The 15312-nt window shown below is 42.0% G+C and overlaps 1 protein-coding gene across 2 annotated transcripts; it reads right to left on the reverse strand.

The window, feature by feature from the left end:
* Positions 1-1311: 1311 nt before the first annotated feature.
* SCOC (short coiled-coil protein) lies at positions 1312-5069 on the reverse strand. 2 transcript variants are annotated; one of them, XM_050320483.1, is made up of 4 exons: positions 4992-5069; positions 4281-4352; positions 4109-4192; positions 1312-3599 (listed from the first exon to the last, which is right to left on the reverse strand). In XM_050320483.1, exons 2-4 carry the CDS (start codon positions 4300-4302, stop codon positions 3457-3459), a joined length of 249 nt encoding a protein of 82 aa, XP_050176440.1. In that variant the 5' UTR covers positions 4303-4352; positions 4992-5069; the 3' UTR covers positions 1312-3456. The 2 variants fall into 2 exon arrangements, with proteins under 2 accessions (XP_050176440.1, XP_050176439.1); XM_050320482.1 differs by having other exon boundaries at positions 4953-5062.
* Positions 5070-15312: the final 10243 nt, after the last annotated feature.

Here is a 15312-nt window from a genome sequence, read left to right on the forward strand (position 1 = left end):
AAGTCCTTTGGAATTGTTACAGCATTTGGGTGTGGTTCTGGGGTTGGGTTTGGCTTTTTTGTTTTGGGGTTTGGGAGGGTTTCTTCCTTTGATATGATATAGTTACTGTAGTTTCTTTAATGTGATTTAGTTACTCCAGGGGTTGGTCACCCCACAGGGGATGCTAGTCTTCCCTTAGGGAAGGAACTTAAGGTTCCCATAAAGTCTTGATTAATGCCCCATCAACATCTTTGCTTGTACCTCACTTTAGTAAAAAAGGAGCTGTTTATTATGGGTAAAAGGGTTACCCACTGCTCAGGGGATACCCATGGCTCAAGAGTGCTGTTTGCAGTAATACTGACTCTGTAAGGCCTGTCTCCCTTTAATACTGACTTGATTACTTTGATCACTTAGAACCTGGAGATAGAAGACATCCTTCTGCTTACTTGGATTTAGTCTTATGCTGGTAATTAGGGGAGAAATATGAGAGCTTTGGGGATTTGAGGCTCTAGATGTAGAAAACCAGGCAGAAGGGGAACCCCTGTCCATTGATACTTGTAATGTTGAGATTTCACCCACAGTTCCTGTGCATCATCCATTTATATCTGAGCAGGTATTTCAGGAAAAATACTTGATCTTACTATTGTGGCTGCTTGAAAGAGCTTTAAATTAACAAGGTGATGACTTTCAATTCCAGGGTGCCTTGCTATTAAAAGTGTCAGTCATCTTTGGAACTCCATGAGTATCAGACCTCTACAGCCTGCACTCCCACCGGCTACTCTGTAGCTTCATAAAAGGTCTTACTGAGGATGCCAGATAACCAGACTGAACATTTTCTATATGCAGGGAAGGCCAAGTAGGACTGAGGCCCTTTTATTTACTCACAGCTGAAGCTGCTCCTCAGTTGGCATACACAGTCATGAAGGTATGATGAAATAATAATTCTGGTTCCTGTCTAATGTAGAGCTCACTAACTAGTGGAGGAAAAGGTAATGCGTCCTGTATTCTAACTTGGCTTAAAGGCCTCCCCACATGGAGAGGTGCAAGTTTTAGCTTTTTGACTACACTGGATGCAGTGTGCCAATCCTTTTTGTCTTGAACCAGAAAAGTAAGGTTCATGGCTGAAAACAGCGAGTCAGAAACTGAAACCTTGCTGAAACTAGATTCATTAACCCAGGTTTAATCTTAATACCTGGTGACTTCATCTAGTCTTCCACAGAGTTCAGCTATGTAGAAACCATTAAGATGATGGCAAACCCTACTACTTTTCCGCCTTTCGACTACACATAGCTGTGAGAAGTTTTAGGGTTTACAAATGTTAAAGCAAACTAATCAAGACAAATCAAAAGTTTTTATTTAGTGTAAAGTCAGAAATACAACATCTTTAAAATGCTCATAAGTTAAATGAAGGCCACAGTAGTGGGATGTAGAATTGCAGAGAGATGAAATAACTACTATATACACACTGATGGATAAAGTATCACTATCCAATCTACAATACAAACCCAGGATTTTAAGATTACTTTATCTTGGGAAGTGCTGAAGTCTAACAAGCGCATGCTCTGTTACCAGGTGAGCCCCTACAGTGCAGATGGAGATGGGCAGTGACGTGGCTTTAAAGCTACAATGGCTGTGATGAGATGCAACCTGTAGCAGTGCTTGGTGTGACTGTTCTTTGTTTAATGCTCAAACTCTGGACTAACCATGTGATCTACTCTACCTGCTAGCATTAATTTAGAGTTCCAGTAATGTGAGAGAGTAGTCCATAGAAGATTAAAAATCATTTTAGATGTTTACAAGAACCCCATGACACAAAGAGTACCACCCATTTGTGTCTTGGTGGGCAAAACATTTTTCATCATTTGGTTTCTTGAGCCAGACTTGTAAACAGCCCTCGAGAGCAAACTCTTAGTGTTTTTTTGGCAGTCTTTTGTCTTTGCTGACACTCCAGTGAGCGCTGTAGAGCCATTTTAAATGGGGAGAAATGGGAAACCTCATCTTTTGGAGGGGGGAACCTCACAATGTCAACTTACACTCAAGAGACAGCAGTGCTTAGCTACCAAGAAACTTGGGGTTTCAGAGGGATTTATCCTACTATTCCATTGATTAATTCACAGCTAGGTTGAAAGAGATCCTTGAACTAGTGGTTTCCTTTTAAAAGGTCAAGTACAATGGCTTCATTACTGAAGAGATACTCAGTTCTAGCTAACATCCATAAATAAGTCTGCAGTGCTGCTGTATGGCAAGATGAAACAGATGCAACTAAGTACTGATAAAACTTACATCTTTGTATTTCAGCTTCTGCTCTGCCTTAATACTGATTATGCTGGACGTGCTGCCTCTGTGGGAAGTGCTCAGACCCCTAATCTAGGCTAAGCTCCCTTTCAAAACCTGCTAACAACAGCCAAGCCAGTAAAACCAGCACCTTGACACCAGGCACTGCTCAGAGCAGCACGGTTTTGAGAGGCAAAAGCCACCTTTGTTCCACTGCAGCCTTCTACCTTACATGTTTTTATGCAGTGCCTCAAGAGGCACTTCACAAGCTCAGGCTCTGGGGCAGGAAAACAGCTGCTCTGAGGCCTGAAGCAAAGACAAGTTTGGCACTTCAGGAGGAAAGTAAAAGGTGGGAAGGAAAGAAGACTTCTCAGTTCCTCACTGCAGATTGTTCACAATGAGCACGAGGAACATTGCCGACCTTCTGTTTCTGAAAAGCTCATCACCCAGGTTTTTAAATAACTTCATCGCACAACTGAAAAACCTCAGGAGGATCATACATTACGATGCTGTGCCTGATTGTTCTTTGAGGAAATGGGAAAGTGAAAATGGTTTCAAGTGTACATATTACAGCACTCCGATACTGCATCAGTTTGGTGTTTCCCTGATTAAGTAGCCATGTTCCTCTTCCCCTTATCCTCCCCCTTCCCAAAAAATCTTAAGTGCTTTTCTGTAAGCAAGCCCTACAAACAATGTCATACTGTTATTACTCCACAGAAATGCTTAACTGGTTTGTAGGTTCTTGTTTTAAGTTGCTTTGCAGAGCTATGAACAGTACTACACAATAATTAAATATATCTCGTGAAAAAAGTGATGCAATTAGACTGAATATTTTTATCAAATAGGGCTTCAACACAATATTGTAACCTACTTTGCTAGTCAAGAACTCTACCCTAGGACTTCAAAGAGTGCCAACAGACCTTTGTTTAACCTGACAAACTGAATCCAATTTTAACAAGATATGCGCATTTTTAAAACAAATATCAAAATTTAGTAATTATCTAACTACATTTGCACATTGCTTAATACACAAACTTATGTCTCCTGTCCATGATAATGCTCTTAATTCTGTTTATCTCCAAAGTTTATAGTCTGTAAGTATCCAGTAAGCCACAAACTAAGGTATTTTAGCTCACGTAGCCTATGCCAGTTAAAACAAAAAAAGACAGCAGCAATACAACAGCATCATCTGTGAGTCAGCCCTTACTTCCTTTTGCTTTTTGTGTCAGTTGTTTGGAAAACACTAGACGCTGACATCAGATTTTCTATATACTGTCCAAGAACTTGGTTTTCTGATTTCAGTTTCAAGTTTTCTTCCTTAACAGCATCTACTCGTGCTGAGAGATCTGCGAAGGTGATATTATAAGAAAAGTATTAGACACTATTGCATGCAATAATGAATATGTTCTACGGGCCTATATCAGACATCACACCTTTAATGCAGGAAACGTTACCATAAGGTATTATGCTAACATAGTAATATGCTAACATTCTGCTACTGAAGTTTTACCAAAAGCCCATTTTTCCTGTATTATTTTGTAGTATGGTATTTGGATAAACTTGTTAAACATACTCCTAGTCTGTATCTTTATTATTTTCTTGAATTTTTTAATTAAGCTACTGCAAACTAAACTACTTGGAAACAGACTCAAAGATGTGTGTCAGCTAATAAGCAACAAATTAACCATATCGCCCCTCCTGCTTGATGTGTATTATGAGTCACCTTGCCTATGTACCTTCAGCTGCTTTGACATACTTCTGGACACTGTGGCTAAGGTAGGGCAGAGCAGTGAGGTTCTCTTCTTTTGCTTATTACTGTGTGCTTGTAAAAAATCTGATGTGCCAAGCTGCTAACCTTCAAGTGTGTGCTGCAGTTCCAAAACTTGATTAATAAGCCGTGTTTTCTCTTCTAATTCCACCTGATTCTCAGCCTCAACAGCTGCAATAAATCATGAGAGTTTTAGTGCAACCTCTGCAAACGGTTGGAAATAAGTAGAAAGAATAACAAGAACATTAAGAACTTATACCATCCATGTCGGCATTCATCATTGTAGAATGGGCTCTTTCCACTTTCGAAGAGCGCTTCCTTGAGAGATGCTCTGCTTAAAGAAAAGAACATGGAGGCAACTGTTAATGGAACTGCTTTCATATTTGGATTTCAGGTGCATTTTTCTAATAGGCAGTGAAAGGCCCGCTGCACTTAAGCCTAAGGCAGAGGAACATTCTTTACCATTCTTCAGTTATTTTTCCTAGGGCCTTATGTGGCATGTAACTGTGGTTCTTCGAGTAAACTGTGCTTCTGTTTACAAAAATAACCCATCCGGATGCTTCTAACGCATTAAGATATCGCCGTCCCAGTGATGTAATTGCCGCCTTCTCGGCACCGATCATTCTGGAATTGGCTATTCCCGAACGCAGGAGCGGAAGGGCCCCGCTTTGTCGTGTGTGTCCCCCCCCCCCCCTGCGCCTCCTTCGCCGGTGCCTGGGCCTGCGGGACAGGCCGTGCCGGCTCCGGGGCTCCGCGCATCTCCCAATTCTCGGCCCATCCCGCCCGTGCCGTGCTCGGGGGCCGGGGGGAGGCAGCGCCGCAGAGGGGCTGCCCCGCGGGAGCCACACGGCAGCGCCGCGGCCCTGCCCGCGACCCCGCCCCTCCCTCCCTCCCTCCCCCGCTCCGTCCGTCCGTCCGTCCGTCCACCCACCGTCCCGGCGCTCCCTCCCGATCTCCCGCCGCTCCCAACCTGCCGGCTCCCGCGGCCTGCGCCCCGGCCCGGCCCGGCCCCGCTCCGCTCGCTCCGCGCCTGCGCCGCGCGGGGGCGGGCACGGGGCGGGGTGCGGGAAGGGAGGAAGGATAGGGAGATGGATGGATGGAGGGATGCCGGCGGGATGTGGTGGGGAGAGGCTACGCTCTCCCCGGCCGCAGTTTGTGCCTGATTTACGGGTTGCCTGAGTCGCGCCCGGCCCTTTCCCGTCAGATCCCGCCGAGTTGACAATAAGATAAAGAGAGTGATTAGCACGAACGCGTTTAAATTAAATTAAAGGAAGAATGTTTCCCACTGCGAGGGTGGTGAGGCACTGGAGCATCCTGAAGTCGTGGATGCCTCATCCCTGTGTTCAAGGATGAAGCTTTGAGCAATGTGGTCCAGTGGAAGGTGTCCCTGCCTGTGGCAGTGGGGTTGGAACTGTGTGATCTCTAAGGTCCCTTCCGACCCAAATCAGTCTGTGATGCTAAGTAAATGTCAACATTAATTCGTTCTGTGTGCTCACACACTGCCAGTGTTCAGAGCAGTGGTCCTCAGCGGCCAGTCACTCTGTGTTGTTTTCAGAAGAACTCAAGGAAAGTTCACTGTTCCCTGGTGTAATGCCTTCAGACTTAGGTAGGTTGGCAAAGCCTGAGGAAGGTCAGAGAAAACCGATGGTGTGTGTGGCTGCTGTGAACTCCCAGGTGCTCATATGTGGAACTCTGGGAGAGAGGAACTTCCCGGCTGGAGTCCATCAGGGTTTACCTGTGCCAGTTCAGTGCCACGTACACCTGGCTTAGCTGCTTTCAGTCTGGCAGATCAGCAGGCCTTTTCCACAGCAGTGTCTGGATTAATGGTAATTTAGCTTCTTGCTTCTGGATCTCAGAGCATGAGAGATCAGATCACACAGGAACCTAAGTAACTTCAAGGAGTTACTCTCATCTAATAACTCAGTAGTTCCAAAACTACATTCCTGTGTCTTTGTTCTTTCCCTGGTTCCCTGGAGGGAATAACGTGCTGCACAGGGTCCTCACTTTGACCTCACAGCACAGTCTGTGAAAGGAATGAAAAACATTCAGGACCTGAGCTAATTTTAGTGGCTTCACTGAACTGACTGCACTGTAGTACCTTTGTACCATGTAGTTTGAACATATGTTGCAGTGAAATATACCCATATTGTATCCCTAAATTGCAGGAATGTATCTAGTTATAAATAAGTAATTCAATGCTATGCAGATACACGGGAAGATAAAGGCATTTGGGAAGTGAGCCCTCTACTGTATTTTTAAGTACACTTCAGAAAGTGTGTATTTCTAATATCTACATCTTCTGGCTGTCTCCACAGTATTACTATCATTGTGTTAATAACATTTTTAACCTTACAATCAGATAATTTCAGATTAGACTGAATGCTGTTCAGGTCATGAATTATTGTAATTAGAGTCATATGCTGTCTGTCTGTACTGGAAAATGAGTCTGTTGGCAGTTCCCTTAGCTACTATACTCAAAAGTATATCACCTTCTCTACCAAGACTGTTTTTAATACAGCAATCCTCCTTATTCCTTGCAAGCAGTCCTCTCAGGTTGTTGCTGGGCTTGTTAGTAGCTCTACTTGATTGCTGTTTTTAAAATGACAAGTGTTTCTCATACTGTTTTGATCTGGCTTGCTGCACCAGCTATGTGGCAAGCCTGGCAATCAACAGGTTCTCACAATTCTTTCTAACGAGACAATCTCCAGCACTTTGATTAAGAGGGGGGAAAAAGATGGCCAGAGTCTGCAGGTCTATACAGATGAATGGGGAGCTTGCTTACCTGGTAAGGATCTTGCTTTGTTTTATAGTGTAAGCCAGGGGGGAATATTGCAGGCTTATCTTGATGGAAATGCACCTCTCTGCTGCAGAAACTCCACTTTTCTTACTGTATTATTTTCTTGCTGTATACTGTATTATTGACTACAGCTGTCCCAAAATGAGCAAAGTGGGAAGATCCTTGATGTTGAATTACTGGACAGAATGTAACCAAAACAGAAATCATTTCAAGAGCTGCTGGTTTACCTACTGGTTCCTTTTTAGTACCTGTACCATTGAGGGTTCATTCTACTTTGTGGGGTTGTGGTTTCTGACTGTAGTATTTTCTCTTGATTCTTAACTCTGGGTTTTGAGCATGAGCACCAGGATGAAACTCCTTTTCAGAAGTTAACCTATGTGAGAGGTTTTTCAGTCTTCCTTTAGAGAAAATTGTCTTTTTCTGAGCCTGCATTGTCAGCATTGCAGAGGGGCTATCAGCAGAGAGAAGGTGGTGTTTTTAGTCTACAGAGTGCCATGTGTTACTGAGTTAGTGTTAAACAGTTGCACAGAAGCATCCTTTGGTTTGTACTGCAGTAAACTCAGACATATGGGATCTCACACAGTGCATCTTCCTACTCTGAGTGCTTAGTTTGAATCCCTTTTCCCTAGTAGATGAGATTGTGTAGCTGGTACATGCTCCTTGGCCCCAACATTTAGAAACTCTTTTCTTTGTGACCTGGCTGTGTCCCAAATCCTTATTCTGGAAAGATTCATGCACGTTGCCCTTTTTATTTCCCTGTCCTTCATCCCCTCTTTCCAAGGGAAGTATATTTTAAGTGCTGGTGCAGCAGGGAGCAACCCTACTGTGCACATCCCTGGTGTGCACAGTCCAGGGACCAAAACTGTTGGATTGATACTGGTGGGTGCAGATTCCACAGAGACAATGCCTAGCTCATCCTGTGTTCCCTTAAAAAGGTTTGCATTCCTAACCCTCCCTCTATTTTCTGGAGCAAAGAAATCAATTCCAAGATTCTAAATATCCCTTACATTAGCAGTTTTAAACAAACAAACACCAAAAAACACACACATAAAACCCCCTCGAAACACAAACCAAAAAACACCCAAACCTAATACAATACAGAAAAAAAGCTCACAGCCCAAGGTATTCTTTTATGAGAAATCAACCAAAACAAGAGAAGTTTAACATATCACATGACTCACCTATTGGTTTTTCAAATACCTTACCTCACCTGTCTTGCTTTGGGTAATATAGTATCAGTTAAATTTTTGTGCTCTTTAAATTTCAAGATTTAGGCATTTAGAGTCTAGCCAAAACAGTGAGGTTCCTTTTATAATGCAGAATGTGCCCTAGGGAAGGCATAGCTATGCATAATGCAGCACCAAGTTGTGTGGGAGTGTTGATCTGCTGAAGGGTGAGAAGGCTTTGTAGGGGGATCTGGACAGGCTGGATTGAAGGGCTGTGACCAACAGTATGAGGTTCAACAAGGCCAAGTGCCAGCTCCTGCACTTCAGTCACAATGACCCCATGCAGCGCTACAGGCTGGGCACACAGTGGCTGGAAAGTGGCCCAGTGGAAAAGGACCTGGGGTTGCTGGTCCACAGCTGGCTGGACATGAGCCAGTGTGTGTGCCCAGGTGGCCAGGAAGGCCAATGGCATCCTGGTCTGTATCAGAAATAGTGGGGCCAGAAAGAACTAGGGCAGTGATTGCCCCCCTGTAGTTGGCACTGGTGAGGTCACACTTCGAGTGCTGTGTTCAGTTTGGGCCCCTCACTACAACAGAGACATTGGGGTGCTGGAGCGAATCCAGAGAAGGGTAATGGAGCTGGGGAAGGGTCTGGAGCACAAGTCCTATAAGAAGTGGTTGAAGGAGATGAGGTTGTTCAGCCTGGAGAAGAGGAGGAGGCTCAGGGGAGAGAGACTCTCTACAACTACCTGAAAGGAGGTTGTAGCCAGGTGGGTGTTGACTTCTACCAGGTAACTAGGGATAAGAGGTGAGGACATAGCCTCAAGCTGCACCAGGGGAGGTTCAGGTTGGACATCAGGAGGAATTCCTTCACAGAAAGGGTTGTATAACATTGAAGTGGGCTACGCAGGGAGGTGGCGGTGTCATCATCCCTGGGAGTGTTCAGGAAACAATTGGACATGGCATTCCGTGTCATGGTCTAGTTGGTCAAAGGTTGGATGATCTCAGAGGTCTTTTCCAACCTAATTGATTCTATGATATCTGTAGAGTAACCACATAGTACCTTGCATTTTTGGGGTGGGCTTTGTGTCCCCCTTGGCTGGGAGCGGCCAATTCAAGCCCATGTATAACAGTTCTTGCTTTTATCAGCCTGTGGTATTTTGTTCTTTCTTGTGTTAGGAAGTGTCATGTCTTTGCTCTATAAGTTGTTAGCATGGCAAGTCTTGCCTGAGGACCATTCCCAGGAGAACTTGAAGCAATCCTTTCAAAGTCTGGCATCTCTTTGACAGGGATCTGGCAGCATTTGCTTCACTATGGTTTCCCGTTCACTGTGAGGGGTAAAATTAACGAGGTAAATACTAATTATATGTAACTGTGAGCAAACTGGCCATCTTTGCTGTGTAGCTGTTTACTTTGAGTCTTTGGAACATGCAGCACGAGGCTGAGAGGTAATGCACAACCTGTGTTCACAGAGCTCTTTTTTTTTTAGTTTTGTTTGCAAACTTAGTGCTCTCTACTTTGGAGATCATACATCTTATTAAGAAAATTAAATAATATTCCCAAACACTGGAAATTGTTTTCTTCTGTGGAGCAGCATAACAACATTTCAATAGCTCTGTGCAGTTTAAAAGAAGAAATAAGAGTATTCTCTTTGTTACCAGAAATACTTGAACACTGCCCTAAGTTATGTTCCAGTTTTTGGTTTACTAAACTGTTTTTACATGTTGCACTAGATTACTCACTTCAGGTGAGTGGATTTTCTCACTGAAGAGTTATAAAGAGAACTCGTAAGTTGTAGTGCTGTGTCAGAGCTCCTGATGCCAAAACTGACTTGGATGTAACTAAGGAGAGGTGCTAATCCCTTTCTTTATTACTAATTTGTTTTATATTTTCTAAGGCGTTTGGCTAAAGCTGAGGAGGCATTCATAATATTGTCACTATATTAAATTTATAGCAACAACAAGCTTCACTTCACAAATGCAGTTATTTCTACTTGTACCCTAAGTTCTGGTTAGACCTTCTAAAACTAACTGATGTCACTGGCAAATGGAATTATTTTATTCAGTTTCACTGAAAGAGCACTTTTTTCCTTAAAATGCAACAATCTCCCCAGGATGTAAAGCATCGTTAACAGTTTACCTGAATGCACGTGCACGTACAGTTACTAACGGAAAGGAGAGGAGAGGATTTTATTGCCCTGGACTCAGGCCCTAAGTCACTGCTGCTAATGACAAATGTTTTTTGACTTTCTCTTTCTAAAACTCTGGTGTACCTCTTGTTTTTTCCATGGCACACAATGCAAACCAACAACTCTTTGACTTCCTTTTTGGCAGCGTTACAGGCACCAGAGGTGCCTGCCTAAGCTGACTGATGACAGAGGTTTCACTGTTCCCCACTACAACAGAAATGTATTCTTCTCTCCTCTCACTGAGGAAGGCATTGTACATATTTCTGAGATGAGTTTGCTATTTGAACTGTACTGTTTCCTCCCTTGGCTAGTTATTGCCGCAAAGAAAAAGACAAAAAGGAACACAAATGGCTCAATCCTTTTTCCCTGCAATGCTAACTTGCAGGACCCTTTAAATCAAACCTTCATAGTTTTGTTTCTCTGCAGAAATAACAGACTCTGGGGTGGGTTTTTTCTCATGTTATGTTGCTTTACACTCAAATTCTCTGCAACTCTTGTTACTCTTTCAGAGTAACCTCAAAAGGCCTTGTGCAAATTTACAATTAGGACTTCTGTCACATGCAGAATTTGAGTATTTCTTAGTTTGTGCTTTTTCCAACCAAATCAAATGTCACAAAATGAGCAACAACTTTGGCTTACATTGTACTAACTCTTGTCTGTGTCCTTAGTTATTGTGCGTTTTTAGGTACATCCCATCCTTTGCAGGATTGAGAACGAGTGCAAATGTTCTTGTTTCTACTCTGACACCACAAAAATCCATTTTTAAATAGTTTGAGGAACTGGACTCTTTGCAGCTCTAGGCTGTGAATGGCAACATATATGACATAACACTGTCCTGTTAACAATACAATCCTCCTTGTAATTACTGGCTATAGGTTTGCCATCAGATTTTGTGGAAGAATATTTAGCAAGGTTCCATAAGAATTTTTTACTGGTAACTTAATAAAATGAAAAACTATTTTGTCTTTCTATAAGTTAGGCCCCAACATTTTGGTGTTTGTATCTGCTTTTAAAAGGATGGATTTACATGAGAAAGGTGGTAATTAGTGCTGGCTTTCTGTAGAGTATTTGAAAAAAAGAGTAAGATAATTTCTAGGTACTTTACAAACAGGAAAGAGTGCCTTGATTTACTTATTCAGCATTGATCAGAAGTACAATAAATAATTTTTTACAGCTATTGGACATCATCTTACTGTTTTGTTTTACTTCTGGTTTAATTTCCTCTGTGCTTTTGTGTGGGTAGGTCGTGTTTTGAGGGAACTTTATCTAGTGCTATGAGTTTCTAAATTAAAAGGTATTTTTTTCATTAAAGGTGAAAATATTTTCACAAATGCTGTTAGCAAATGCTTTCCTTGATTTCATGCACTGTTGATACTGCTATGAAAATACTTACTGAGGAGTTTGTGTCTTGCTACCATTTTGTCTCTGCCTTGATTTACATGGAAGTGTTTTATTTTTAATACCTGCATACTTAACAAATAGAGAAACATCACTGTTTTGAAAGAGCAATGGCTATTAAATATTCATGCATTGCACTCGGGTAATCAGGCTCAGTAACCCCTGTTGCTCTGACACAATGGCTTTTCATTTTACTAAAGAAACTTTGATATGAAGGCTTTATTCTGATTATGCTTCAGATTGTACATATGTAGCAAGTTGTTCTACTTGTCTGTTTAGTATCTTTTCCAGTATGTTTTAAGAAACAGAGGGGAAACCTTTTGCAATAACAAATGTGCTCAAGTTGCACGTAAATCATTATCATTCTCAGACAAAGTCCACTTATGGACATACTGCAAGCCTAGTTCTTTTATTCCATGCTTGAACTTGCTGTTTTCTGTCCTAAGGAATCTTTTTGTCTCTCTCACTGCGTAGATATTTAGCTTCCCTGCTCTTCTGGAACTGATGTTCTTCTCCAGCATTACAGCTATGAGGCCCACCCCACTCTGCTTGTTAGCTTCAATGCCCTAGAGTTACTGTAATTAGTCTTAACTTCAGCTGGGAGAGATAAGGAAAACTGTTTCCTACAAAATGTGTCATAGTCTCTTCCTATTATAGGTTAGGAATTTTCTCACACCTTTCTAACCTCCAGGTGTTGCCATCTGGCAGAAGAAACGGACCCCAGTTATCATGTTCAACATGGAACTTACTGTGTTTACCCTCTGTGCCCTCAAGCTATAAGCCTACCTGAAAATGTTGCTTATTTTCAGTTATTCTGATTTTACTTCTGCTTTATGAGTGACTGTCCCCACCCTCTCACTACTAAGGGAAAAGCTGTAATATTGGTAGAAGATCTTCAATAAAGATGCCTTGTTTATGGTCCTCTGTGTTGTGGACATGAGCTTTCTCTGACCTGTGTTACTGCAGTCAAGAGTCTGTAAATCTGATAAATCTGAAGTGCTCAGTTTCTGAGGTGCAGTACAGTCCTATTTGCCCTGTTGCTGAGCAGCCGTGTTTTATAGCAGTGACATCTTTCAGGGGCTGACTGAGGTGCCCACTGTCAGTAGTTGCTTGAATGAGAGAGTTTTTAACCCCGTGCCTCTGTTTTCTCATGGGTATTACCATTTTCCAAGCTGCAAGGGTGCTGAGGTTTGAGCAGTAAAGGAGGCTAGTGGGTGTTTGCCTTCTAAAGGAAGCGACTTGACTTCTTCTGAAAAACTAAGCGAGCCATATGGCAAAACCACCCTTCTGTGAGACAGGGCAGATTCAAACATATCCAGTATTGTGGAGTCATCCCTAACTCAGATGGAGTTTTGCAACTCAGTTCTGGATGTTTTGCAAGGACAAGACAATCTTGCCACTGAATGTTGCCCCTCATTTGTTCTTGAGGTGATATGAGCTGTGCAGCGAGGCACAAAACAGTGTCACCCTCATAGGATACCTTTTCCCTACTCTTCTATACCCTGCTGTGGGAAAAGGGTGAGATTCACAGTCAGGAGAACCCTTCATTATTGCACAGCTTGGACCAAGGTCTGCCAAATTGTCTTCCTGTGAATAGTTCAGGTCAACCACATCACGATCTCATTAGGCTATATGCTGTATAAATTAAGTGCATTCAAATATCCAACTCAGCACCATCACAGTAATATTGAATTGCTAGAAAACTGTGTTCTAAAAATAAAATCATCTCAATGTTTTGCTTGGTGGTTGTTGGGTTTTTTTATATAGGAGGTAAATGTAGCAGGCACAATAACATTCTTTGTGCTAAAAATAAAAGTGAGGGGTGGGGAGGGAATAGGACTCATTCATAAATAAGCCCTCATAGCTCATGTAAATTAGCACAGCTCTTTATCAGCCACAGTGATGTGATCAAGTTGATACTCTGGCCACACCTTTCTAAATAATTAAATACTAATTCATATTAACTCAATTTTTCCAGTATGTAGAACTGTCCTACTTCCCCTTCCAAGTAATTTTTATTCCGTAAGTTGGGGAGGAGGGTGGGGGAAGGAAGGCAGTCTTTGTAGTTTCTTTTAAAACAATTAAATGCTTAATAGTGGGAATTTAAATTATCAGCTTATTTCCATTACTAATTAATTTGCAACGCTTCTTGTGTTGCAAGCTCTCACTACAGTATGTCAAAGAGATTATTGCTCTGTATTCAGGAGGAAACGCCAGCATTATCTGTATTTTATTTGATAGTAGTAACTACTGAGTTAACCTTTCTGTAACACTGTTCCTCTAAAAAGTGAAAGGCTCTGTGTGCTCAGTTGATGAATGTATATTACTATATCTTAATATGTGAAAATTGCGGTACCCCGCGTACCCCCAAAATCTCAATTCTTAACGAATCACAAGGCTTATTCAACCACACAGCTAAAAGAAGTTTACGTGAAGGCATTTGCTCAAAATATGTTGTACCCAGTAATCAAGATCTACAAATTTGTCTGCTCACACAGTGCTGTTGTTAAGCCCATGGATTCTGCATTGTATCAGTAAAGTACTGCAGTTTCTTACCTGAATCATCTGCCAAAGAAATGTTGGTGAAGGTACCATCCTCCTCATCCAAAGGTGACTCCATTTTGCTGCCTTTTTCCAAAGTTTTTGAGCTGTGTGCTAAGTATGGCAGTTGTCAGCCATTTCTGAGAACACACGTGACTTCTCTGGTTCAATCTTTAATGAGTCCAACGCACAGGTGTTGCTGTGCACTGTTGGCAGCTGCACACGTCTTACTCGGTGTGGCGTCTCCTCTGAACCTTGAGCTCTTTCCCGGAAACTGTTAAGCTGGAAGGTGTCTGAGTTCTAACTGCTTCGTCACGCATGTGTTGAGCAAACACTGTTATTACAGGTTCTTTCTGTAAAAGAACTGTGCATCCACCCAGGCTAGCTTCTTGTTATTGGTGCTCTTTATTTTCTCTGGGACTGCATGTGGAGTTTTGTTGGAGAGGTTTTTGATAGAGAAAAGAGGGGAAGTAAGTTAGTGATCAAAAAATGTTGCTTTCAGTCCAAGACAATGCAATGAACAGGTTTGAGAGCAACAAATTTAGAATATAATCTTCAAATACTTAGGGATGTGAATGATTTTATTTACATGAACAGTTGCATCAAAACCAATCAGGTAAGGTGAGCAAGTGAAGTTATATATGAAAGCATCTGATATTCCATCATAGGAGACAGGAGGAAGGAAGAGAAATCAAGTTCACAGAAAACCCCACTTTAGTCATCTTGTTTTGCTTCTGAAAGAATGTTGAACATAATGTTTGAACACATAAAAAGAAGTTTTCTGAATTTGCAATTTGCCTTTCACAGTTTTGGGCCTAATCTTGACTTGGACTTCTGAGACAGCTTCTAGGTACAAAGAAAATTCGTGAAACTGATGATGATTTCACCACCTCCCTGGGCAGTCCATTCCAATGTTTAACAATCCTTTCTGAGAAGAAACTCCTCCTGATTCTATATCATCTATAACATGCCCAGATTTACACCTATAAACTATATAAATATATATGTATATATATATACACATATAACTACACAAACAAAAGTATTATTGCAGTAGTTACTGACCATCCCCCTAAGATGATTGTTGAATTCCTGTTGTCCATGACTGGTGTAAGTGGAGCGGTCCATACTCATTTCTCCATGGTGTGTACAGTATACAATGGCAGTGTCATTTAGTACTGTATGTGCAATTCAGCATTATA

This window comes from Myiozetetes cayanensis, unplaced genomic scaffold, assembly GCF_022539395.1.
Source record: "Myiozetetes cayanensis isolate MyiCay16 unplaced genomic scaffold, myiCay2020 scf24, whole genome shotgun sequence".
Taxonomy (NCBI): domain Eukaryota; kingdom Metazoa; phylum Chordata; class Aves; order Passeriformes; family Tyrannidae; genus Myiozetetes; species Myiozetetes cayanensis.

Bases quoted from the DNA above. Each gene is read 5' to 3' on its own strand.
- SCOC (XM_050320483.1), bottom strand. From the start codon at position 4,302: ATGATGAATGCCGACATGGATG. The intron at 4,193-4,280 runs GTATAAGTTCTT...GATTTATTGCAG, and splicing joins GATGAATGCCGACATGGATG to CTGTTGAGGCTGAGAATCAG. The intron at 3,600-4,108 runs GTTAGCAGCTTG...TCACCTTCGCAG, and splicing joins ACTGCAGCACACACTTGAAG to ATCTCTCAGCACGAGTAGAT.